The sequence below is a fragment of the Vicugna pacos genome, chromosome 21, assembly GCF_048564905.1.
Source record: "Vicugna pacos chromosome 21, VicPac4, whole genome shotgun sequence".
In the NCBI taxonomy this organism is placed as follows: domain Eukaryota; kingdom Metazoa; phylum Chordata; class Mammalia; order Artiodactyla; family Camelidae; genus Vicugna; species Vicugna pacos.
In genome coordinates, this window is record NC_133007.1 from 15,446,384 (window position 1) to 15,473,171 (window position 26,788).

The following is a 26,788-nucleotide window of genomic DNA, read 5'->3' on the forward strand; positions in this document are numbered from 1 at the left end:
AAAACTTTTCCCTCATCTAGCTGAGTCAAAGACTGGAAGAAGGAAAATCATTTCAACCTCATGTTTGTGGAGCTATCCAGCTTCTTCTTGCTTGTAAGTTAGAGATACTCCAGGGGCCACAGTTAATAAAGGGCTGCAGTAGAGGAAGGGGTCTCCTCTCAGCCCTGAACACAGGCTGTGGGAGCTACTTGTGTCTACGGTGTGTTGTCCAGTACAGTACCAACAACTAGCCACATGTAGCTATTTACATTTAAATTAATTACAAGTAGATAAAGTTAAAATTTTAATTCCTCAGTCGCTACCACATTTCACGTGCTTAATGACCACATGTGGCTAAGGACTACCGTATTGGATAGAACAGACAGAACATTTCTTTTGTCTCAGAAAGTTCTGTTAGACTCCACCGATATAGAGAACTTGCTTTGTTCCTGTAGTCTAAGGAATTTTTTAAATCCGAGGAATTTGTTACTACTTTATCTTTTAAGCCTTCTAGGGTTTTTTTTTTTTTTTTTTTTTTTTGCTAGTTCCTATGGTTTTAAAAATTATGTAAGTATTTTTAGCTGTATATTGTTTTCAGCTTACTTTGGGCTGCTATTTTATTACTATTTCATAACTTAATTTTTATATTTATAGCTTTTAACCATTTTTGTGTCTTTTATATCATTTTCATTTGCATTTCTTGTAGTTGACCCTTAAGTAGCTTGAAGGTTTTGTAAGTTACTTTGAATCGATTCTCCATTTCTTTCTTTGCTGATTCACCTAAGTAAATGAAAAGACTCAGAAAATAAAATTTCTTCTTGGGAGCAGGAATAGTACAAGTACTAGCAGGCTGCTTCAGTTACTGTAAGTATTTTTTCTTCATACCATATATAAGTCTAGTTCCTTTGTTAAGAAGATCTGAAATCTATCAGTTTTGCTATATTTAAAATCTTTAAGTGAGCAAGCCATTTAAACAGATGTGACATTCTAAAGGGGACAGGTAGTGATCAATAATATCCATTGTTTCTTAAGCATTTGTGTTTGCAATCCCTGTGCTAAAAAACATTATATCATTTAATCCTTCTGGCAATCCTGTGAGATCATTGTGATTTATTCCAGTGTACCGATGAGGAAACTGAAGTCTTGAGAGTATGTCAGTGTGTGACCTAAGGTCACACATTTAGGTGACAGGCTTGAACTCACAGATTTGACTCCAATTCCAAAGCCTGCGATATTAAGTAGGTTTCTCTTAGGGAAGGACCCACAAACGTAATACCTCTGGTTCCGTGATGGCAAGAAACTTTATCGGATTAAATCCTCTCATATGTTTCTTTAATGAATGTAATTGCATTAGTGGATCCATGGCCAGGTTTTTGAAATTTTGGTAAATCAATCAAACTGGCCTCCCGTCTGCTGATAATCCTGGTCAGTATCAAACCACACTGACTTGGGGAGTTTTGTTATTTTTAGTTATTTTATACTGATCTTTAAACAAACAAAATTATCTGTGACAAATGGCTGGGTGTTCCTCCTATGATATGATTAACGTGGTACGAGGGAAGTCTCTAGGCCAAGCAAATGACCCCTGGATTGGGGTGCTCCTACGCTGAGGCCTTTATACTGGTGGTTTTCTCTGCCCAGAATGCTGTTCAGCCAGATAGCCACATATCTAACTCCCACCTTCTTCAAGTCTCTTCTCAAATGGAACCTTCTCAATGAAACCTACCCTCACCATCCTATTTAACTGTAATATGCCTCTCCCACCTAAGTCCCTTATTCCTAATTCTGTTTCCAATAATTAATTAGCAAGGTGCTGGTGGTGGTGACAATGATTACAGGCTATAAGCACCATGGTTCTTTACGTAGATATCCCAGGGCACTGGTCAGTACTGTCATCTTTGGGTTAACGCCTTAGCCTACTACCTTTAGAACTAACTTGCTTCCCACTCTAAAGCTCAAAGTAAGGTGACAAGATATTCAACAACTTTGAAAAAAATGAGTCATCTCTTTCTGTGTTCCAGTTTGACATCAATCGTATCACTTCTTTATATAACAAAATAAATACCACCTCTGTATGTTAACATGGTCCTGGAGAAAGTTTAGGAAGGCGTCTTAATTTCTCTTCAAATAAATTAATCCTAAGAAGCAAGCCATATCTGATGCCCTGTGGTCTTCTTTCCTAGTCAAAGCCTCTTAGATGTTCTTAAGATAACTTGGACCTATTACTATTTTTTGAAATGGCAAAAAATCATTTAAAAGCATGAGGTTTTTCCAAATGAATAGAGGAGCCTAAGGGACTTGGAGGAACCACTGCAGGTTCTGTAGCCATGTTCTCAAACCAGGCTGTCCCGTTCTTCCCCAGGCTCAGGCTCAGCACACTTTAGAAAAGGAGCCACCAATCTTTTTAAAAGGAATAATGATGAAGAACAATATTGAAGCTTTTTTCTAGGGCATCTTCCCAGTTTAATTTTATCCCCACATATAAGCTTCTCTTCAGATCACTTGCTTCTAGCATATTTCCTAAGTTTCATCTTGAAGAGCACTTTTCCACCAAAATTCTCTATGCTTGGTTCATCTCACAGCTTTCAAAAGCTGATGAGGACTAAGGTTCTTTTACCTCATAGTTCACTTTTGAAATTCTCAGCAGACAAGTAGGACTACTGTCACAGATCCTCAAGAGATACACTACCAGAAAGTAGCTTGCTGCCGTAGACATCAGTGTGCACATACCACCGATCAGTGTGTGTTAAGACAAGTGGAATGGATGGATAGCATTGGGTCATCTGGACAGTCTGTTACTGGAGATGAGTTGAGTTTCCACTGTTTGGGTATGTATGTTTTTTTTTTTCAAGAAGATTTTGTCATTTTTATGAGACAATTCTACTGGCAAACTACTGAATCAGTTTAATTTGGACCTCTGTCTGACCAGGATGGGTGTCTTTTCGCCAGGTCTAAACAGTCATCGGAGTCTCTTTGGACAATCAGCTAGCTAAAGACCAGGGGAATTTTGTCAGTACTCATTCCCTTCTTTCCTTTAACATTAGATATATTTAAAGATTAGTTGGTTATAATTCTATGCTTGAGGAAGACAAAAGAAGAATAAAAAAAATGAGGAACAATCCACAGGAAAGATGCCTATTTCGCATAACATGTGCTTAGGCTTATTAATCAGAGAAGTGCATATTAAAACACAGTGATAGAATTTTCTTAAACCAGTGAGTTTGACAGGACATAAAATGATAGATAAAATCCACCATTGGCAACCATGTGGTGGAAAAGGCAGTCTAGGTTGTAGTACTGTGATTAAGACTTTTTCTCGTACTTACACAGTCAATTCTTGTTATTCACAGTAGTTACGTTCTGTAAAGTCACCATGAACGCTGAATTAATGAATACTGAAATACTGCTTGGAAAGGGAAATCTAGGCTTAGGTTTCCATAAGCTTCTGGACACATTTTTTGTCAAGTGGTCAATGCATAACCTTGTTTTATGTTTTCCTTTTTAATGATACCTTATTTAATATATATTGCTGATTCAGTAACATTGAGCTCACAGCCAGCACCACCATAACTCATTCTCAAATGATGCTTACACACAGAACTTAAACGTGATGCTTGGAGGCCATTTTAAACAGTGAGATCACCAACAAAAAGCTCAAAAATGCAAAAAAATAGACTGCAGAAAGAATACTTGCCTATAGTATGAGATGAGAGCTAAAACAAGAAGGCACAGTATTGCTTTGCTCAGCCTCAACTGGGAATTTTTGTTAACGAGTTGATCCAAATTTTTGCCACTGTGTGTGTGTCCACAAATAGCCATAAAAGTGCTCCAAGTATTAATTTGGGGCTACAGGTAAACTTTAGTGAGCAAGTGAATTTGCATATTGAATGCACGGGTAATGAGGATTGACTGTATTTTCTACATTTTAAAATGATAAGCTTGCATGACATTTTTATAAAAGAAAAACAAATTGTGAAAATAATTAGCAATGCCTGCTTAATACAATATCCTGGCTAAAGAATATAATTTTTCATGAATGGCTATAAGGGGTTTAATACAATTAGCTCAACAAAAGCACAAAATACACACTAGAAAATTTTTACATTTCGGAATAACTGTTGTTTTGGATTTCTTTTGCTCTGGTGTCAAACAACACTTGGCTCAAAAACTTATCAAATATAATAAGGCTCTCTGTGATTATGAAAAGATGAAACGATGTGACCTGATAAGAGAGAAACAGACATTAAACTACTGAAATAAAACAATATTTTGTAATATTTTTCCAGGGCAATTAAAACAAAGCTTTATTCAAATATAGTATTATTGGTTCAACACAGTATTTTCCTGAGGAGTTTTCCTTTTCAGTTCCTTGTTTCCCTCCCATTTATTTTCCTTTTTATTTCAGAAAATATTTCTCCCTAATGATTCTTTTATCTCCTTTTGACTGCATTGACTGTTTTCTACCAGGTTTCCATTAAGATCTCTTAGCTTAACATTCACATCTTACCTCTTTTCCTTTCCATTTTCTTTTTATTCACAGAGGAGATCACTTATTTTGAATGTCTTCAAAAAGAACCATATTCCAATCCGACACATCCCCATCACAGTCAGAAGGAGGGGCTAGAGTTTCCCCAGAGCAGTCATGCTGGGGATGGGGCACAGCCACCAGCTGGAGCTGCGAGCATTCTAAAATCCCAGGAGGCTGCAGCAACATGTGCCAGGTCTTATCTCCCTAATGCACATGTGCTGCTTGTCAGTTTCAAATGTCAGCTACTAGTGGTATTAGTTAAAGACAGTAGGCTTTGTGTTGAGATGGAAGGAAAATATTTTTCAACCTTCCTGAGTCCGTGGGAAATTATCATTTTTGGACGCGTAAGAGCCTGCCACCTTTCCAGTCTCAGTAAGTAAAAGCTACTGACATCAGTGCCAAGTTTGAGCCCAGGATCAGTTACAGTTGGCATGAATAGCACTGAGCCATGGTGTTCTCAGGATGTTGTTAGTAACGCATTTTATTTATATCTCAGTGATACAGTCCTACCACTTGCAAGGCCAAAGAGAGGGACTTTGGGGGTGCTTAAAAAAATATTGCAGATAAGTGCCACCCTTTCACTTCTGTATATTGATTTTTGATTGGTGACACTAGATAGCAAAACAGTAATCACTGCTTCTCTGTGGTAAGTAGAGGGATGATCTTTTTTAATGTGCTTAATTAAAATATAATGAAAAATTAACTCACAATAATATAATCTAGGAATTGACTATATTATAAAAGAATTTTGTACTTTGCAATAGATTTAGTAATGCTTCAAAAAGAGGTTACCCTATATTTTAAGCAAAACCTAAATTTAACACCTTTATTGTAAAAAGTAAAATATATATGGATTAAACACTTGTTCTCACTCACAGAAGGCTGTATACTTCAGAATAAATCAATGTGATCTCTCAAGACTCCTTACTCCATTATCTTCTGAAGCTTTGCTACCTGATTGGTATTCTATTTTCAAGTTGCTGTAAGTCGTTCAGACTAAATAGTTTCTCTCCTTGCAGAACATTTGGTCATGTCTGAAATATCCATGAGACATTTGGTTCATACCAAAAAGTTCCTTGATATTTGCAGGACCGTTTGGTCCTGTCCAAAATATCCACAAGGCATTTGGTCCATGCGAAAAGGGCCTCACCTGGTCCTGTCCAAAACCATTTGGCACGAACCAAATATGCTCATGGACATTTTGGATAGGACCAGATTTCAAGGTCCTTTTGACATGGGCCAAATGTCTTATGAAGCAAATGTCTTGGGGACGTTTTGAACAAGACCAAATGCCTGCTATCTGTTTCTCTCCTGACCCTGCTCACTCCTCAGAGCTCTAGTTAGTTCATAGTTACAAAAGTGCTTGAGGGTAAATTTATCCAAAGAAGGGTTGAGTCTACCTTAGTCACTTCTTCTGTCTTTTACAAGTACCATTTTTCCTTTAAGATACCAGAAACTGCCCCAGCTCTGAGTGACGTTTTGCCTGCCCTTGAACTCCCCTCTCACTCATTGTCTGTCTTATCTGGCACTTGGCATACGTTCCTTGTATGGTTTTCTGTTATGAATGAGCCTCACCTCCTGGTCTAGATTCCAATTAGAGAACCTGTGTTATACCTTTTCATTATCTCCAGTACCCCCCAAATGCTGAAACAGTACTTCTCCAACTTTGACGTACATAAGAAACCCCTTGGGATCTTGATGAACTGTAGGTTGTGGTGTAGTCAGTGTAGGATGAAGCCTGAAATTCTGCATTTATGACAGTCTCAGGCGACGTGATGCAGCTGGTCTGCAGACAACCTTCAAATGCCACATTGCTGGCAGACTTTCAACAGATGTCTGTCAATGATGCTATTTGTTTTAAAAAAGGACAAAAGATTTAAACTGTGTTGAAGTCTTCATTTGTCTATAATATGAGAACCATACTGAGAAGTGAACATAGAATTAAGTCGATTTCTATAAATAATTGAAGGTGTGGGGTGTCTTTTTTGTTTTTTCCCCTAATTTTTCTATCTGATCAGTAGAAATGGACTTCAGCTTACTCACTGTAATAGATACCAGACAGATGAGATTAAATATGAATACCTTCTACTTCTGGCTTCACCAGATTTAGGCTTAAAAGCAAAGGCCTTTATATCACATTTTCAATCATCTGAGTCATCCAGTCTTTTTCTAATGTTTGCTCTTGGGACATCTAGCTTTGAGGAGCAGAGGCGGTTTTCCTGGTAAATTCAAGTAAAAAATTGTGCATATACGTACTATAAATTTTATAAAAATTTTCCTTCCCTTTTTTGATGGAATTCCAAAGTGGGCCATTCAGAATGATCAACAGCAATCAAATTATCAATCAGCAACCGGCTTGCGTTCCCCAGGCTTATCAGGCAGCCAAGAAACCCATGCTCCTTGCAGAGTCCGTTGTTGATTTCCTTTGCTTCCCCAAATAGAGAATGCACTAATCTAGGCAATTATGTGCACTTCCAACTTTGATTGCCGTATTAAAGTGTCCAAGTAGGACTCGTTTTTCTGGTTACTTTGGTAGAAGCAGTTCACTTGCTTCCTTCCTATGAAATACAAATGCCTGATGTTACTTGGCGTGAGTCTTCCTGGCTTCTCTCTCCAGGCCCCAAATGTACCTCAGAACCATTCCTCTTGAGTGAAATCAGGCACACACTAAAACTGAAGACATCTCTGTTCTGCAACTAGTGAGATGAATCATTTTTTAAATGTAATTTTTGTTTTTTTTAATTACTGAAGTAATTCATGTTTATTACCCCCAAAAAACAAGCAAAAATAAGGAAAACTATGTAAAAGAACCAAGAGCCAACTATACAAAAACAAAAAAATTAAAAAAACTAATGTTTCTCTACTTCCCAGAAATAAACACTGTTCACATTTTGGCCTCAAACCATTTTTATGCATATTATAAAAATAAAATTAGATCGTACAATATTTATAATTTTGTAGCATCCTTATTTAATTAAAATGTATGTTGTGTCTTTTCTAATGTCATTAAATGTACTTCCATAACCTGGTTATTAAGAGTGGCATAGTATATTCCAGTATATGAATTAGTTAACCGTTCCTCTATTATTGATTTTTTTTTCTTATTTTTCGTCAAGGACATTGCAGGGATCAGACTTGTAAATAAATGTACGAGTTTTTTAATTATCTTAGGTGAAATTGCTAGGTCAAGATAAAAGGTATTTATAATTTTTTGTCTTGTTTCTAAAAGCTACAGTGGTAGCTTCACCAAACTTTGACTTAAATCATTATATGGTTTCCTTTGTAAAGTATTTTCTCTGAATAGCAAGTCTTAGGTTGATTCCTGAGGTGCATCAATATACAAGAGAGGGATGTAACACTTAGAACACTAATTAACCCGAAGAGATAGTGAACAGTAGGCATTACAGTGAGCAACATTCATCAGCTTTACTTACTGACATACACTGCAGAGATCTGTTATGGTTTTGTCACATTTGAGACACTGGGTTGCACAAACAATACAGAAAACAACTCACACATTAATTTTAACTAAGAATGAAAGGCTGTTTGCCAAAGCAGTAATTTGTCTTATAAGTTTTTCCCCGTTTATGCAGAGAATTTTGTTTGGTAAACACATTGTATATTCCCTGAATCAAGACAACCACAAAGGATAAGAAAAGGAAAGCTGGTTAACTGTTTCTGTTAATCTAAGGAGTACTTGGACTAATAAATTTTGGCAGTCTGTTAGTTTGAATTACATGAGCCGATGTACCACAGCACTGATTTAAATATAGGATTCCTTTTGATATAGCTTGTTAAACAAATAAAGCAAATGGTCATACAAGTGTTTTATGAGTTTAGTTTTATAAAAGTAAATAAATTTTTCACAAAGTGAAATATTTAGCACATAAATGGCAATTTTGTGATTTTTAAACATTCATCGTTTAACAGTGTTTGCATCAACAACATGCCTACAGTTATGTATCACTGTGATATTTAAAATAGCTGTAGCAGGGAGGGTATAGCTCAGTGGTAGAGCATGTGCTTAGCATGGTTCTGGGTTCAATCCCCAGTACTGCCATTAAAATAAACCTAATTATCTACCCCCCCAAAAAAAATCCCAATAAAATAGCTGTTAATATGCAGTTGTATTATAAGTTAGCACTATATATTTTTTAAAAAGCTTTGCCATTTTTTTTTTATTATTTTCATTTTGAATGGAGGTACCAGGGATTGAACCCAGGACCTCGTGCATGCTAAGCACGTGCTCTACCACTGATCTATACCCACTCCCTCATTTGTTTATTTTAAATTTACTTCTTTTCAGTTAGAATGTAAGGCAGTTTAGAAACATTTATGCAATATGGTAAGATAACTTACAGCAAGTGAGGAAATGAGACTACACATGATGAAACACATGCCATGATACACGGTCCTTCTGTTACAGGGAGGCCATAATGTGGCTCTTAGTTTTTAGACATCCGCACAATCAAATTGTATGACTGGCTGTGTCCATGAGATAAACTAGTTGCTCACAAAAACAACCCTAACTTTTCCTGATACCTAAGAGGAAATTTTTTCGTGGATCCCCAAAGAAGACACTATGTGATCTAGCGCTCACTGTTTTCAATAGCAGCCAGTTTCATAGGCCGTTCCTTCTAAGAAGCTGATGGTATCACCGGGTGGGCAATGACTGTGTAAAATGAGAATGACTTGCCCTGTGCTACACCACATCTTGGTGCACCGTAGGGGCAGAATTCTCAAAGGAAGGATGCATTTGTATTTCCTTGAAGTAATCTGTATATTTTCTTTTAGTCAGTATTGTGGTAATATTAAGTGGCAGTAAGTCCAAGTTTAAACTCCCTGGCAAATAACTGGACTGTGGTCACTCTGTGTCCCCAGGCAAGTACAGAGTGGTGTGCTTCATCTCTTAGCCAAGCCAGCGGCACTTGTGGAGATTGAGGAGAATGACGTGCACGTTCACCTGGATGGAGGGAAGCCCTTAATGAGGCAGGCCCAGAAGGTACCCACAGGCAGGGCCTGGTATCATTTCCAGTAACTTGATGCATAGAAATTATTTGAAGAATTGAGTTACCAAAGCTCTACAGCATGGAGCATGACTGTATAGTTTTTGCCTGAAATGTTAAACAAACAAACAAACAAAATAGGTGTGAGTAAATGCTTATCCTTGCCTGAGATAAAACACACACATTCAAAACAAAACAAAATCTCTCAGTAAAGTACCCATAGAACACTTGTCCTTGAGTCTTGTTTTTTCTGATGTACTCTCCAAGATGAACTTGTTACCTTTAGATATTTGAATGAATTCCCTCACTGTGTATGATGTGGAATCAATAAAACCTCTGAAATAAGAAATATAGTGCATGCATCCAAGTCCACAGAGCAGTGAAATATCCAGATCCCCATTCTGTGGGTTCCCATGAAACTTCTCTTAAAAAAGCTGCAAAATGATGTCTAGAGCCTGGGGTCCTGTCTGTGGTGCCATTTTGTCATTTGTGTAAGTCCCAGGTTTTATTTTGTCCCTGGTAAAGTGTCACCTAAAAGCAATAGCTGGAAGACATGGTCACAAGTCTTCTCTCATGCAGTGGAAATATTCTGATTTGATTGAGATTCTCCAATGTAAAATCTGGTTGTCTTATCTGTATTGGCCAGGCTTCATCTTTACCCCTTTAAAAATTTAGTCTTTTGGTGTATTTTTATTTTTTACATATTTTTAGAAATACATTTATTTCATAAATCATAGTATATGGTTTTTGAATACTTAATAAAATTCCTTGAGAAGATTCAAACCAGCTCTTTACTGTTATGGCAAGTATGTTGTATCCTCTTTTACATCTTAGGTCCAGTGCTCGCTTCGGCAGCACATATACTATATCCTGGGTCCATGCACAGATTTTTGTTTCTTTTTCATTAGGCTTTTTCACTTCTAAATATTTTCTAAAACATACATCTTATAGATGTGTGTGAAGTGATGAAACTAGAAGAGTACCTCAGGGCAAAGTCGAGAAGCAGCTTGAGTGACCATGACTTATAACTTTGAATTTATTTTGTAAAGAGTAGGGAGCCATCAGAGGTGTCTGAGTTAGGGAAAAAATCTATCATGCTGATATCCATTGTACCAGCTAAGTAGCTGTGAAGAGTGGGAAGCTCATAGATCCAAGAAGATCCTATGAAACCAATCATGAGAACCCATGTTTGTATTCCCAGAGCATTTTGAATAATATCTCGAGTAGACCTCTTGTCACACCGTGAGAGCTTTCATAGTGCTGTGTTGGAGTCATTTGCACCAGTCTGCAAGATCCAGTTGTTAGCATCACTTCCCAACTCCACGTTCTCTCTTGGTGGGAGTATTTACACAATGGAAATGGGCAAACAATATAAATCAGTTTGTTGTTGTCGAGTGGTTTTTGAGAGTTGGTTGTTAAACAATTCGTAGCATATCACTGTTTATTTACCTGTCTGACTTCTTGTAAGACTGTGACCTCATAGAATAAACATATCATGTCTTATTAATCTTTATTTCCTTACTTCTAGCACTGATACTTCACGTATTATCAGTATCAATAAATCATCATTGAATAAATGGAGAGATTAACAAATTAGATAGTGACCAATTGGTTGTGGGCAATGAATGAAATTGTTAGAAATAGCTCTAAATTACGTAGCCTGAACATTTGGGAAGATAGTGATGCCACTAGGAACTAAAGAAGAGAAATTGCATTGGCACAGGCCAGGGTAGAGGGTTGGAGTGAGTAGTGGAAGATAATTGTTTGGGGACAGACATGTGTTTGAGGTGTGAGCAGAAGACCAGGGTTGGAGATGGCCAACGTTTATTCCAATTACTACCCAGTGACAGTTTTGAAATTATTTTTTCTATTGTTTTTCTAAAACACTCAACTGTAAAGACTAGTTAAAGTTCAAAGTTACCATTTGTTTAAAAAAAGGTGGCTTCATTTCAGCAGTATAAGAGAAAATAAAATTTCTATAATGCATTCTGAAAATTGCTTTGGCAGAGAAAAGAGAAGAGAATGAGGAAATGGAATTTCTTTAACAATGTAAACTTTGTATTTCAAGGTGATAGTTCACAGTAATACTAGGAAGAAAAGATGAATTTGAGTGGGGAGGATAAAGTTACCTTTTTAGAATATAACTCCTGAAGAAAAAATTTCCTTTTTAAAAAACCTATTTTGTTAAAGACTAAAGATGAGAAAAAATGTCATTTTACAATAAAGACTTGGGGAAAAACAAGATACTTCTGAGGGCAGCAACTTGACTCTGAATTATCTAGGTAAAGGGGTATTCTGATTTATGAAGTACTCTCATTACTAGAATAATTCATTATATTCTGTACACAAATGAGTGTTTTTAAAAATATAACCAAGAAAATAATGTTGGCATTGCAGTGATGGTAAACAGAGTTTTTCTTTTCTTTTTAAATGAGGATCTTGCCTCAAGATCATGTATAATAATGTGAATTAATGCATTATAGAAGAGTAGAGGAGTACATATTTTAAAAATAGATAATAGATTCAACAAATAAGATGAGAGGTCGTTTACTATAATGTTTAGAGTGGGTTGGTCTTTTCTATGCCGTGTAAATTCTCCAGAAGATTCAGTAGTTCTTCAGGGAATTTCGGGTTGTCTTTGTCTCCCCACTGGAGAAGTCATTGATGATCTTGTGCTTACAAATCTAACACCACTCTGGTGGATTGCTCCCATCTCATTTTATATTTGCCACGTGGTGTTTTACATCTGTGATGAAACAGTAATATTATCCTCGATCATGGTCACAGAGCAAGTCACTTTCAGAGCTTTTGGGATTAGTGTTTAGAGTTCTTGATTCCATTCTCAGACAGGTGTGCCCTAGTTTGAGAAAATCTGATACGCAAGACTACCAGTTCACAAAATAGATAAATTAAGTGATGATTACTAGCATTTCAAAAGGATTTGCTTCAGGGTTCCTTAAAATAGGTACTTCTGAAGAGTGTAATTTAGCCAAAGGGGCCTTGACTCTTGGTAACCAAGAAGCCGAGTTTCATTGCCTGTCATTAACCAGGTTAATGAAGTGCATACATTTGGGCATGTTCGTCATTTCATTCATTTATTCACTCCTGCACTAGATCATTGCTGTTACTCAACGATTCTTTTATGAGCGTACTCTGTGTGTTGGATATGCAGAGGTCACGGGCCTTGTCCTTAAGGAGTTTAGAGATTACAAGAGTTAAATAGTTGCGTGAACAAATAAATGGAATCAACTTTTGATGGTAGAGGCAAGCTGGCTTGTTAGATTACTGTGGTCTAAATAAGATGAGAGGGTGAAGTGTGGCAGTGGGGGTAGACTAGGAGAGTTAGGCAAGGATTTTTTGTTAAAGAAATAGAATCCATGTGACTTGATGACAGATTGGAAATAGGCCCGAGGGGGAGAGAGAGGAATCTTAGGGTGACTCCCTGAGGCTTTTGGCCTGGGTAACTTGGTTGAATGTCAGTGCTATTCATAAAGAGAGGGGATTTACAAGGAGAGGGTTGGGGAGGGAGATGGTGCAATTGGTTTTGGACAAGTTGAGTGTCTGAGTCCTGTGGGGTAACCAGGTGACCTTGGTTAGGCAGCTGTATATTCCAGTTTGAAATTTAGGAAAGAGGACTGGGCTGAATTTAGAGATTAAAGAGTCTTGAAAAGACATGATTAGTAGTGAATGAGATTGCCCAGGGAGAGCCGGAAGGTAAGAAAGAAGAGAGCAAAGAGGGAACCCTGGGCAGGAGGAATGCGTAAATAAAGGAGCCTGAGGAGGAACAGCCAGGGGGAGAACCTGGACTGTGGTGTCACGTGGGCTGAGTAAAGGGAGAGGCTCAGGAACAAGGGCAAGATCCGTAGTGCTGAACGCTGGAGAGAAGCCACAACTGGAGGGAACCTGTGACCCATTAGAAGATTATTGGTGTCCTTTGCCAAAGCAGTTTAGGTAGAGTTGTGGAGCAGAAGTTTAAGGAGTAAATGGGAAATAGAGATTGTTAAGACTTCTAAAAAAGGAAGGAAAGAGATGGGGGAGTAATTAAAATTGTTTATTTGTGTTTGTGATGGGATAGATGTGAGCATTTTTATAGGATGCAGAAAGAAAGCTATTGGAAGGAGAAAGGTTGAAAATACGAGAGAAAGAGAATTATAATGGAGCAAATTTCCTGGCTTAGAGTGGCCAAGAGATGGGAGTGTTAGTTATTACAAGGAAGAAAAGAAAATCTCTTCTTCCTTTAACACTGAATAGAAGGAGAAAAGGAGTGGAAACAAACGCTTGCAACTGTGGCTATAGGCATTTTAAGGAGAAGATTCTTGATAGTGTCAATTTCCTCTGTGCAGCAGGAAACAAAGTTGTCTGCTGAGAGAAAAGATGTAGCTAAGGATAGGGGCTTGAGGATAATGGTAGACATTTGTAGTGTCAACTGTGGAGGAAAAGTGGGCAACAGACAAGATTAACAGATACCTAGATAGATAAAGATTAGGGCCTGGGATGGCAGTGTGAGAAGTATGATTAGATTGCCCTAAAGGTCCTGTGTAGACTAACGTCTCCTTTAATCAGAAAGGTTAATACTGCAGATATTAGCAGTCTTGGCTCAGCTTTTAAGTAGAATGATGCTGAGAAGTTATCCCTGGGTCAAGAAAGAGGGCTGCCATTCTCTAGGTCTCTGCCCAGCATGGTGGCCACTAGGTGCTTGCAGCTGTCAAGCACTTGAAACGTGACTGGTTTGAGTTGAGATGTGTTGTACATGTGTTACACACCCAGGCCTTTGAAGATTTAATATGAAATAATAATGTGAAATACCTTGTTTATAGTTTTATGTCAGTTACCCATTGGAATTAAAATATTTTGGATATATAGGGCTAAATAAATTACATTATTAAAATTTCACTTGTTTGTTTTTACTTTTTAATGTGGCTCATGCTATATTTCTGTTGGACGGCACTGTTGTTGGTAATTAGATGGTTTCAGAAGTGCTAACCTCGGTCTGGAATCTTAGAAGCTCATAGCGACTTTGAAGGGAATTGCAGTGGGCCTGGGGCAGTTTAAGAAATTAACCTTTTGAAAAGAGTTTGCCCAAAGTGTTTGGATGTTTCAGTATTACACTCTTTCTTTAGTGCTGGATAGGAGGTCTAAGAGTGGCCATAGAACCAGGTTATCCCTGTGTATAAAGGGTGAAAACAGTCTGCATTGTCAACACAAAAGGGGGTTGTGGGATTCATGTGGAATACTACCTGCTTTTGAAAATGAAAGGACTGTGTAGTGCCTCGTGGTTAGCTATAATTAAAAGTTTATTTATAATCTTCCGAAGATGATTTTATCTACTACTGAGGGCCTCCAATTTTGCCAGACACTATTAGGCATTTTATGGGCGTTATCTCATTTAATTCAGCCTAATGTGCTGAACCTAACAAGATATTTCCACTAACTGTTGAGAATTATGTTGCCACTGTAGGATAAGTAACCTTGAACTAAATTTTATGAACTCTCTGGCCCCTTTAGGAAATTGAGGTATAACTGTTCCAAGATGAGTCTGTTAGACCACTGTTACTTCTGATGATGCTTTTATGACTTTATTGCTACATAAGACATTTCAGCAAGGGTTATAGGTGTTTTTTGAGAGAGCAATTTCAAGAGAGTGATGAAGGTGAAAGCCCGTTGGCAAGAAGGTACTTACTAAGTAACACCAGGGATTGTCCTTTTGTGTAGAGATGAGGAAGAGAGATGGAACCTCACTGTATCACTGAAGGTTCAGAGCAGAAAACAGAAACCAGCCTAGGGATTTTTTTTTTAAAAAAAAAGATTTAATGCAGGAAAGAAGTAGATGTTTACAAACATGTTGGGAGGGCTGCAAGACTAGAAGTCACGAGTTGACACTAGGGCCATTGATTTTAGGGGCACCTCCACATACCTGCTGCTACTGCCCCCACTCCTGCCACCACCACTGACTGTCATCCCCAGGAGTTGGTGACTCAGACAAGAGTCTGGCTACGACAGTGCCTCCAAATGGGCCTGTCTCCCACCTTTTCTGCCAGTAGCAAGATCAGTGGGAAGATGGTCTCTTCTCAGTTCTGCCTTCCAGATCTCACTGGTGGGACATAATTTGCATCAAGAACTCTAACCAAAAGGGTGTCTGGAGAATGTAGTTTTCAGATTTTTAGCTTCCATCTAGGAGGAGGGTAGAATGAAGGTCTGAGAGAGCCACTCTGTAGCATCTACCACAGTTATTTATGTTGCTTATTCTGAACCACTTGTAAAGAATATACACTTCTTGAGAATAGGGAGAATTTCTGAGCCAGAATATTCAAAGGGAATAGTGTGTGTTTTCGTGCTTGAGATAGGGAAGAGCTTGGTGGCTTTGAAAAGCTGGGAGAGGCTGATGTGACTAGGCTATTTCAGGGGAGGGTAGAGAGGTAAGCAGAGATCAGATCATGCGAGACTTTCTAGGTCGTTAAAAATTTTGAATTTTCTCTCAGGAAGGAAAGCATTAGAGGGTGTGAGGCAGAACATGGTATAATTCAACTTACGCTTTATAAAGCCCAGTCTGACTGCTTTGCGGAGAATACATTCATCAGGAGCAGTGGAATCTAGGAGACTAGATAGACCAGGAAGAGTTAAAGCTAAGAAACCAATAGTCTAGGGAAGAGAATATGGTGGCAGAGTGGAGCTACGAAGTAAACTGATAAGGACTTTATTTCTGCATTTGTGCTGACAGGATGTGGCAATGAGCCGGGTATTAGAGATGCCCGGATCTGAGCTATTTTATCGTTTTATTCCTTTGGGGGAGTTTCTGAGTACTGAGTAAGAAGTTTCTTTAGGAGAGTAGAGGCAGATGGAGTAGCAGTGATTTCATTAGGCTGTGGTAGACCGTGCCGAGAACTATTTTGCGGGGGAGAGATTGAGAATGCCTCTCAAGTTTCTCATGGTACCGTGTCTGTGCTCGCATACTGTGTTTTACTGTGCTTCACTTCACTGCACTTCTCAGATCTTGTGGGTTGTTTTTTGTTTTTTTTTCTTTTTAAAACAAACTGAAGGTTTGTTGCAACCCTGCAACAAGCAAGTCTATCAGCACCAATTTTCCAACAGCATTTGCTCACTTCATGTCTGTGTCACATTTCGGCAATTCTCACACTATTTCAAGCTTTTTCATTATTATTTGTTACAGCAATCTGTAACCAGCGATCTTTGCTGTTACTACTACAACTTGCTGAAGGCTCAGATGATGGTTAGCATTTTTTAGCAGTAGATTATTTTTTAAAATTAAGGTTTGTACTTTTTTTTAGACATAATGCACATTTAACAGACTACAGTATAGTGTAAACATAACTTGTGTGTGCACCGGGAAACCAAAAAATTAATTCCCCTCACTTTATTGCAATACTCATTTTATTGCCATGGTCTGGAATTGAACCTCCAATATCTCCAAGGTAATGCCTATACTTCACAAAGGTTAAATCTCCTATTATGTAGTGTTTGGGAAAAACAGAAAAGAAATAGGAAAATGTTTACCAAAAATGAATATCCTTTTTCTCTATACTAATGTTTATGCTCTCAGACTTTACTTACATAAACAAATCCTTGATGGCAGGAGGGCTATAGCACAGTGGTCCTAGATTCAATCCCCAGTATTTCCACTAACCAAAACAAAAAAGAAAAGAAAAGAAAAAGAAAAAGTCCATTTTTCTACTATAAAGTAATTCACATAAAAGAGCAAAAAGATTTGGCCAACTATTTTAAAAGAGTACAACCAGTGGGTCATCATTTTATATTTTAAAATAACACCTGTGTCAGACGAGACTTTATTTCAGCCAGTGTCTGTTGTTGCCTGCAGTAGCAAACAGCTCAGTAAGAGGCAGTGATTACTGTGGCATGTGGTCTGTTGAAGCCTGATGGAAAAGATAGGATTAAATTGTCTAAATGTTTCACCTGAAATCACATTTAATTATGACCCTCTTCAGGTTCATAAATCTACATTCCAGCTAATTTCTACTTAATTAAAAGTGAGACGTGAATCCTGTCAGAGTTCACAAGCCAGATTTTAATGATGCCTCTTATATAAATAATTCATGTGGTCTCCAGAGCTAACGAAATAAGAGTATTTACTGTGAATTCTCCAATGGCACATTCATTGAGACTAACACATAAGTAGCTAAGTTTAATTTTGCAGTTACTCTTCCTGAGTCCTATGCATAGTTCTAGAAGGATCCTTAGACTTACAGAAAGTAGACTTTGGATCTCCTCTCTGATTTTTCTTTCCTACTTCCAATTCCTTCCAGTGTTTCACTGTCCTGTTTCAGTTGTGAATTAGTCCAGTATTGTTTGTCTCTCAGGAATGTAAAACTGTAACTGCATCAGTTAATACAAAGTTGCATCCAAATGGAAAAAGCAGTTTGAAGGTCAGCCTCGGTAAGATATTTCTGAAGTAGCAGAGGAGTCAAGGAGAGAACTTAACATGTACTTTTTAATATTTCAAAACTCTGCCGAAGGGTACCAGTAATGGCTAGAAACATGAAGGTTTGCTGTTTTAATTTTGGGGGTCGCTTCACTGGCCTTTGAAATTAAATTCTGTTACACTTGGTGCCTATAAAATGAGGGTAATGATTATAACATGATTTTTTTCTTCCCACAGCTCTTTTAGGATTTCTAAGACCAGAACTATGCTAGTTCTTCTTTTAAGATTTATCCACTTAACTGTATCACAGCTAACATGGTTATCCTATAGTTTAGGCAAGACTTTTTTCCTTTTACTTAGAATTTTCCCAAAATTAGGCTAATGTCTCGGTGTGATTATCCATCACATGCCACTTATTCTGTGAATATATTCTGTTATTGATCACAAAGTTGTCTTTCTTTGAAGTTCCATAATCAGTCAATTTTACTAATCTTTTCCCAATTTAATTCATTTCTTAAGTGGAAGGTCATTTTCATTCTTGCATATCTCTTCTGTGTCATGGAGAACTGAAACAGAATAGCTTTCTAGGGCAGCAGTTTGTTTTCTTTGGACATATTTTATCATGGACCTATTATTTGATAAATGATAATTTTCCATATAATGCACACAGTAGTAGAATAATTACATGAGCTCTCTGTTTTTTCAGTGTTTTGCCAATCATCATTCTACATAATACATTTTCTGTGTCTTAGATTTAAGGTCATTCTTTAAGCCAGATTTCTTCCTCCCACTGCACGATTACCTGAGCAGAATTTTGAGTACTTAAGATGAGCTGTACAATAATCAAGCATTTGACCTGATGGAGCTGAGAAGGCAAGGTTGTGGTGGGAGGTAGTTATGCCAGGAATTTGGTAGAGTTTGAAAGACTTTGGACCTTCTAAGTGCACATAAATAATGTACTTCAGAGTCTCATTTTCTCAGTATAACCCATCATTTATTAATATTGCAGTAACTTAAAAATTATTTATGGTGTTAAATTTAAATTGCATATTGGTACTTTGTGTTGCTTTTACTTACCTGGTACTCATTTCTGCTTCATTAAGGGAAGGGAGCCATGCATGGGAGGATGGTTTTTACCGCACAATATAGGAAGCAGGAGGAGCATGGCTCTATTAGGAAGAATTAGGGAAAATCTGCTGGGAAATTTAGGGGGAAATGACCCACGAAGGATTATTCTGGGCTTTCACTTTAAGCATTTCAGTGTTTTTCACTTTTATAGGCATACATGATATTTTATAGTGATCAAAACTAAAATAAATGTATCAATCCCTTTGTAAAAAAAAGATCCAAAATGAGAGCCTAAATTTTAACAGCAGATATGAAGAAAATACTTGTTCTCTTTCTTTATGCTTCATTATTATCATTTACCTAAACAAGATATACTATACATGTAAAAATACTTCATATTTTCTGAGATTTGTTTATAAATTATTATTTAATGTAAATGTCTTATTGCATGATGTAAACTTTTATCTTCATTCTAAAACGATCATTAAAATTATTGAGAGTTGTTACATATTTGTTAAAAGATATTTGTATATTTGGTTGGATCACCTTTGACACATATCAGAATATACCCTTTATTGCTTGAAGAACTATCTCATTTTAGTTTCCTTTTAATGCTAAGGTTATATGAATAAAACTAAAAGCCACTGTCTGTCTGAATGTTTACCATATGGCAGACACTGTTCTAAATACTTTTACTTCTTTAATTCTCACAACAACATCATCGTTAAGTCCTATTTTTCACTATTTTACAATTGAGAACGTTACAACGAGCAGTAAGTTTAAGCCTTGTCGCATGGCTACCCAACCAGTAAGTGGCAGAGGCAAAATTCGAATCCAGAGGGCTTTCCTCCACACCCCTCATTCTTCAGTACTACGTCCTGGCTCCCTGAATAGAAGTGTTGTCATTTTATGTCAGTCAGCACGTATTTAGCAAACATTTACTGTGTTCTTAAATAAGACATAGAATATCAAGGGAGTTTTATAGCATGTTAAAGGGCAGAGAGTCTAATGGGAACTTACTAAAACTGGCGCAGAAAACGGTATAAATTGCAAGTCAGAGGCCTACAATAGGAGCATAATTCCTGTAGGAACAGTGGAAAAGGAAGGATTGCTCTGGGAGGAACTCAAGTTAGTTTTATAGAGGAAGTTATATTATTGGGACTGGTCTGAAGGAGGAGGGGTCTGGCGGCACATCAGACCCTGTGGATGCCTTGTGGAGGAGGGACCTGGAGCCGTCTGCAGGGCGACTCAGGAAGAGGCTGCAGAAAGAGCAGCAGAGTGAATCAGCCTCTTCACCTTCCCTTGCTTATGCTGAGCAGAAGGCGGCTGGTGCTGTTAGCTACAGTACCGGCGTGATGCATGTGGGGCTTTAGCTAGAGACAATGTGATGGGTAGATAGCTAGTGACACCCAGGAAAAATGGGAAGCCCTACTTCTGTAAGAAAAATAACCAGCACCTGTCCGTATGTCCCCAGCATCTCTTACACATAAACAGAGAATTCCAAACCAAGATAAAGGGCCAGGAATTAGCAACCATTTGAAGTTAACCCAGGCCATAAAGAAGACACCAAACACAGCACACAGAACCAATACCTAAGGAAAACAAATTGAGCTAATGAAAGTCTTTAAAACAATACAGTCAGTAGCCCCAGGAAGACTGAAGGGAATATTGGATCCATAAAAATAACTATAGCTATGGAAAGTTTAAACTATAATTTTTGAAATGTCAAAATTCTTAGCAAATGAGTAGAAGTGTGCAGGGGACCCAGTTTAGAAACAAATTAGTGAGGTGACAGATCAAATGGAGGAATTGTCCTAGAATGTAACCCAAAAAGACAATTAGATGGAAAATAGGGGGGAAAAGAGAGGGAAGGTAGAACCAGAAGTTTCAATACCGATTGCATAGAAGTGGCTAAAGGAAAGAAGAGAGAAAATGGAGGAGAGAAAATAATAATAAAAAAAATACAAGCTGACCTGAAATGTATGTCTTCAAATTGGATTAGACTGTTGAGTATGGAGCAGAATGACTGGTAAATGGCCAATGCCCAGATAAAGAGATAATGCAAAACCTTCCAGAAAAGAGAATGGTAATCAGACTGCAGGCATCTGCAGTGCCATATTTGTCATATATGTTGTACATTCTGCATGAATTTTATGTGAATCTGCACATCTTTGTGTATGTATGTGTGTGTGCACCTGCATGTGTGTGCATGTGTGTGTGTAAGTGGTCACTGCTGTGGAGGGTCACTCAGATCCGCCTGTGCCCTTCAGGACTGCAGTGCCCATTCCCCAGCTGCTGGAAATGTTGGCAGCTGACAGTAATGCAGCAGGTCCCTCGCCAGAAATTGCTTTCTGCTGAAGAAAGTCAGCTTGCACAAGGACATGCCCCCTTCCCTGGAACAGCCTGTATCCAGTGACTTGTCACTTTGGAGAGATAAAGATCTGACCCCTTTGCTTCAATGGAGGACAACTCTGAAGTTCCAGAGCTCCTTGTAGGATTATCTGGGGGCAACTCTTGTTAGTGCTTTGAAGTTCAACCTCTCCCTCCGCCCAACCCTGTTTTCCTCATAAGTATAGATCCTGAGGCCACTCCTCAAGAAACTTCCAGCATGCAGATCTCCATCTAGAGTTGGTTTCCCCGAGAATGCAACCTGTGACAGTATTCTTCTCAACTACCCATGAGACATTTGCTAAAACTTAGTACATATTAAGAAAATGTCAACAAGTTCCTTCAAAAGAAGACCAGAGGCCACATTCTCTGACCACAGTACAATAGATTAGCTGTTAACAACCTCCCCACACCACACCCCCTTCCCAGCACACACACACCTCTTCGGAGTTCAAGGGCTGTGCTTGTAGCAGGCACGTACATGAAAGTAATATTTTAATGAATATGGTGAGCACCAAATAAAAGTGGGTAGAGAACAAGTTCTTATGAAACAGTTTAATCAGAGTGACTCATTTTGAAGTGTTTTCCCCCTAATCTGAAATGATAAGAAACGGAAAAGTGCTCACCTTTCATTCACCTTTAATAATTTTACAGAGTACATCTTACTTCACAGAGTGGCAGCTTACCACCACGTAGGTAGAGTAGGTGTTTAATGTTGGGTGCTTCATTGCTTGGAAAATTACGGGGAACAGAAAATAATGAATATGAAATAAAGTATGAAGTCAGCCTTATTTTCTAGTTTATCAAAATGTTTTTCTTAAACTTGATACAGTTATAACTGACATTTGATAGAAACCTTGAAAATAAGACTTAAGTAACTCACTAAATAAATGCCTTTAAGATGTGCTTAAGTGATGGACTCACAGACGGGGATGCTGCTCAGAATCCTTGCACCATACACTCCACCCGTCCTAATTCCTGGTGCTCTATATATTCATACAGGTAATCCACTCCGTACCTTGGCCTCTCCATCTGTTGTCCTCCTTTCTTCCAGCCAGCCTGCCCTCCATCTGACCTCAGCCATGGTTATACCTTAAAACTGGTCGTTATAAATCTCTGTAACTCCCTCTCTGCCTACCCCCAGTAATTCCCATTTTAAATATTCTATCTCTTAAGTTTACAGCTTGTTTCTTCTGACACACTGTTTCCATAATCACTTCATCCCACTAGGAGCGCTGATCCATCGATCTGCCTTTTCCTTGTGTCTGACCCCTCCACCACCTGCCCAGGGCCTCACCTACTTTCTTACTCAATTAAAAGTTTTTGTCCGTCATCATTGTTTCTTTACATATACCCTCAACTCCCTCATCCCTCTCTTGTTTTGTTGTTTTCTCTTGCTAAAACCCCAAACTTCATTACCTAACCTTTCAGCGTTCTACCTAACCTTTCTTTGCTTGCACCTGTGCAGCTGAATATGCTAGAGAGGAACACACAACTGTCCTAAATGATCTCCCTCTGCATTCTCAGTCACTAACCTCAAGCGGACTTAGTGCTCTGAGCAGCCATATTCATTTTTCTAGCCCATTCACTTTTCTGTTCTCTTAAAATATATCTCATACCTTCTTTTTCCTCTCCTCAGATCCCAAAAGCCTCCTCCTCATCCTTTCTTTCAGCTGCTGGCAATCTTGTTGGCTTTTTCACTGGAAAATAGAATCAGTCAAAATATAACATCTAGGGGGAATTTTAGGAATGTTCTAGGTCTTCTTTAGGGTGATGATTACTGAGTGTAAACATTTGACAAAATTCGTGGGGCAGTACACTTAACACCAATGCGTGCTGTCGTATGTAAGTTTTATCTCAATAAAAATTAAAAATAAAGAACTTCTGTAAGTTCCCTGCACTACATAAACTCACAGAGCTATAACTGCCCTTGTAGACTGTCTTGATGTTCAGCATGGACTTTGTTACTTGATCCCATCACTCCAGCAATCCTCTCTTCTCCTTTCTGCTTCATCAGTTTTTCCCTTTGTTGGGTCATTCCCATCAGCATGGAAACCTGCTATTATTTTTCCCACTTTGAAGACAACATCCTCTCTGCCTCAAGAAAAAAACAAACAAAAAAAACCCCCAAAAAACCTTTCTCGGTCTTACTTCTATGTCTACTTACTGCTCCATTTCTCCCTCCTTTACAATAAAATTCCTCAGCATAGTTGCCTGTGTTCACCTTTCCCAGTTCTTCCACCCATTTTTCTCTTGAAACCACAATAATCAGTCTTCCGCTTCTCTCCACTTCTCTGAAACCACTCTAGTAAGGATATCAGTGACTCCATACAGGTAAACTTGTTGGTCACTTCTCAGTCTTTACTGGAATTAGCAGGAATGTTTGTCACTGGTGATAACTGTCTGCCCTTGAAATTTTTCCTTCTCTGTCTTCTAGGAAAGGATGCTCCTGCATTTCTTCTAACCAGGCTGGCCATTCCTCTTCAGGCTCCTTTGCTCACCTCTTCTCATCTCCTTGGCTTTTTAATGACATGGTGCCCCTGTGCCTCCTCTCCTTTGTTTATACTCAACTGCCTTCATGATTTCAGCTAAACTGTCACTTTACGCCATATATACGCTATTGATTCCCAAATTGTTATTTGTGGTGTGGGACACTCCTCTGAACTCTAGACATGTAGGCAATCATGTATTTGATGAGCTCACTTGGATATCTAATGGGCAACTCAAACTTAATGCATTCAAAAGCAAACTTTGGGGGACCTGCCTTACCAAATGAAGACTTATTATAACAATTAGACAGTATAGGATAGATGTAAAAATAGACAAAAAGTCCAGTGGCACCAAATGGCAGACCAAGAAACAGACCCATACATACATGGAAACCTTTTATATAATAGAGCTGTCATTGGGCATTGCTGGAGAAGGAGTGAAAATATTTAATAAACGGTGCTGGTGCAATTAAATATCCATATGGGAAAAATGGAAATGATATCTATCTCACATGATACCCAAAGTCAGTTCTAGGTGGATCAAGAAATTAATGTGAAAGGGTAAACTTTAAAGATTTTGGAAGACAATAGACATGAGTTATCATTATGATCTTGGAGTAGGGAATAATTCCTTAAGAAATAAAAAAGCACAAACCATAAATGAAAAGATCAGTAAATTTAATTTCATTAAAATTTAATCTTTCTGGTCATCAAAAAACATTCTAAAGAAAACTCAAAGACAAACTTCACTGGGAAAAAGATATTATCATCATATGTAACTGACAAAAAAATAGAATTCAGAATATACTAAGAGTAGCAATCAAAAAGAAAAAGAAGAACCCAGTAGAAAAATGGAGAGAAGTCAAGAGCAGGCATTTTACAGAAAAGGATTTATATGAAAAGTCACTCTGTTTCTTTAGTAATCGAGGAAATATGAACTAAGAACACAGTGAGATGCCATTTCACACTCGCCAGAATGGCTAAATTAAAAAGTTAGCCAGTATCAAATGCTGGTTTTGATGTGGATAGTGGGAATTCTTGTGCGCTGATGATTGAGGGCAAATTGTTACCACCATTTAAGAAAATAGTTTGACAATGTTTAGTAAAAGTGAATATGGATGTGCCCTAAGATTCCAGAAAAGCTCTTGCACATGTGTACCATGTACAAGAATGCTTGTAGCAGAATTGGTGTGTGTGTGTGTGTGTGTGTGAGCTAGAGTAAGAGAGAGGTTGGAAAAGAGGGAGAAGGAATTAATTGAATGTTCATTTACAGGAAAATGGATAAAGTATGCTCTATCATACATTGGAATCTACATGGTAATAAAAACAAATAAGTTACAGCTATACATACGTACATGGACAAGTATGAAAAACCATTTTCCCCCCTAAATGGCACTAAGCTAATACAACTATAACATTAAAAAATCTTTTGGAATCAATGCCATCAAACTAGTTCATTTTAAGTCAAGTTATTAGGATCTCTGTTGTCTTTGTAAAATATAGGTCTTTCACAATAATGAACTGGGTTCATATTTTATATGACTCCCGTAATCTGTTAATAAAAAGAAGGTAATTATTATTGCTCTTTAACATAGATTACAGCAGACTTTACTTTGGGTCAGAGAAAAAGCCTTCTGAGTGAACTGAAAATTTTCATTGCTCAGTTTTCATATATTCCTGCTATTTCCAGGAAAAATCCATACCAACAATATATACATGTATTTCATTAAGGAATAATTCAAGTGTTTTGTACAGCTGGTGATTTTCTTAACACTGCATGGCTGATTTTATTCTATACGTGAATGTGTGTTTAACAGGAAATTGCCCGGCATTTACGTCCTGGAACCCTCCGAGCAATCTTTGGTAAAACTAAGATCCAGAATGCTGTCCACTGTACTGATCTGCCAGAGGATGGCCCGTTAGAGGTAAGATAAAGAAGGGTAAACACCCTGTTTCTATTTCAAGCTCATGAATAATCTCAGCAGTTCTAGCGTGTAAGGAGCCTTTTCATATTCTTGGATTACAGTGTTCCTTGGCCATTTGATGACTTCAGACTGCAACTTTAAAAGACCAAAGTGAAGGATGCTGTATATAACTGGGTAGTCTTCATAAAATTAAGGTTATTTTTCTGATTGGCCTATATTACTATGGTTTAAAAATATTTTAGAAAGTAAAAAGCTACAACATTGACTAAATAATGTGGAATTTGTTTCAGAATCAGGAAGAAATACCATTACCGTAAGTTTCTAGTCATAAAGATATATCGATGAAATTAAGAAGTTCAGTATGCAATGTGATAGCATTAAAAGTAATAACTACCATTATTGACTCTTTATATGTCAGGTTCTATAATAATTATAATAAATACTTTGTATAAATTTCTCTTGACCTCCACTGCAAGTCTGGTAAGTTGGCATTATCATGTGTTTTTTTTTCAGAAAAATGAAATTGAGACTCAGAAAGGTTAAGTAACATCCTCAAATCAAACAGCTAATATAGGACAAAGCTATATTTTGACCTCTCATTTTTTAATTAGCATAAAATAAGAAACAGTGAAAAAATACAAGAAAATGTAAGTGAAAATTGGTCTGGTTTGGGATTAAGTCATTTCTCAATTTTCAAGAAACCTGAGAGATTGACATTTTTAACTTCTTACAATTTAAAAAAATTTGTGTCAGAAGAAACTAAATGAAATTAAAAGATACGATAAATTTAATTGCTTATAGCATGAATGTCAGAAAAATGACTGATTTCCTTAATACATATTTATTTTAGTGAGTATTGTTTTATGTCAAATCTGTTGGTCTTTTTTTTTTTTCCACCTTTAAAGATATACATAGAAAAGTCTTCCCCAACGTTTTGTTTTCATTTTCTCACACTGAAATATTCAACTCACTTAGAATTTATTTGATGTTTGGTGTGAGGTATGGATCTA

General features: G+C 37.6%; 1 protein-coding gene across 4 annotated transcripts in view; it reads left to right on the forward strand.

Annotated features, from left to right (window-relative positions):
* The window catches only part of NME7 (NME/NM23 family member 7), a 173,996-nt gene that overhangs the window by 105,200 nt on the left and 42,008 nt on the right, over positions 1-26,788 (forward strand). For 2 of the 4 annotated variants that reach the window (XM_072946172.1, XM_072946175.1), the window contains exon 11: positions 25,671-25,778. In XM_072946172.1, coding sequence (XP_072802273.1) covers positions 25,671-25,778 — 108 coding nt within the window. Of the gene's footprint in view, positions 1-25,670; positions 25,788-25,879; positions 26,042-26,788 lie in introns of those variants that run through there. The other 2 variants (XM_072946173.1, XM_015245090.3) reach the window with 2 other exon arrangements.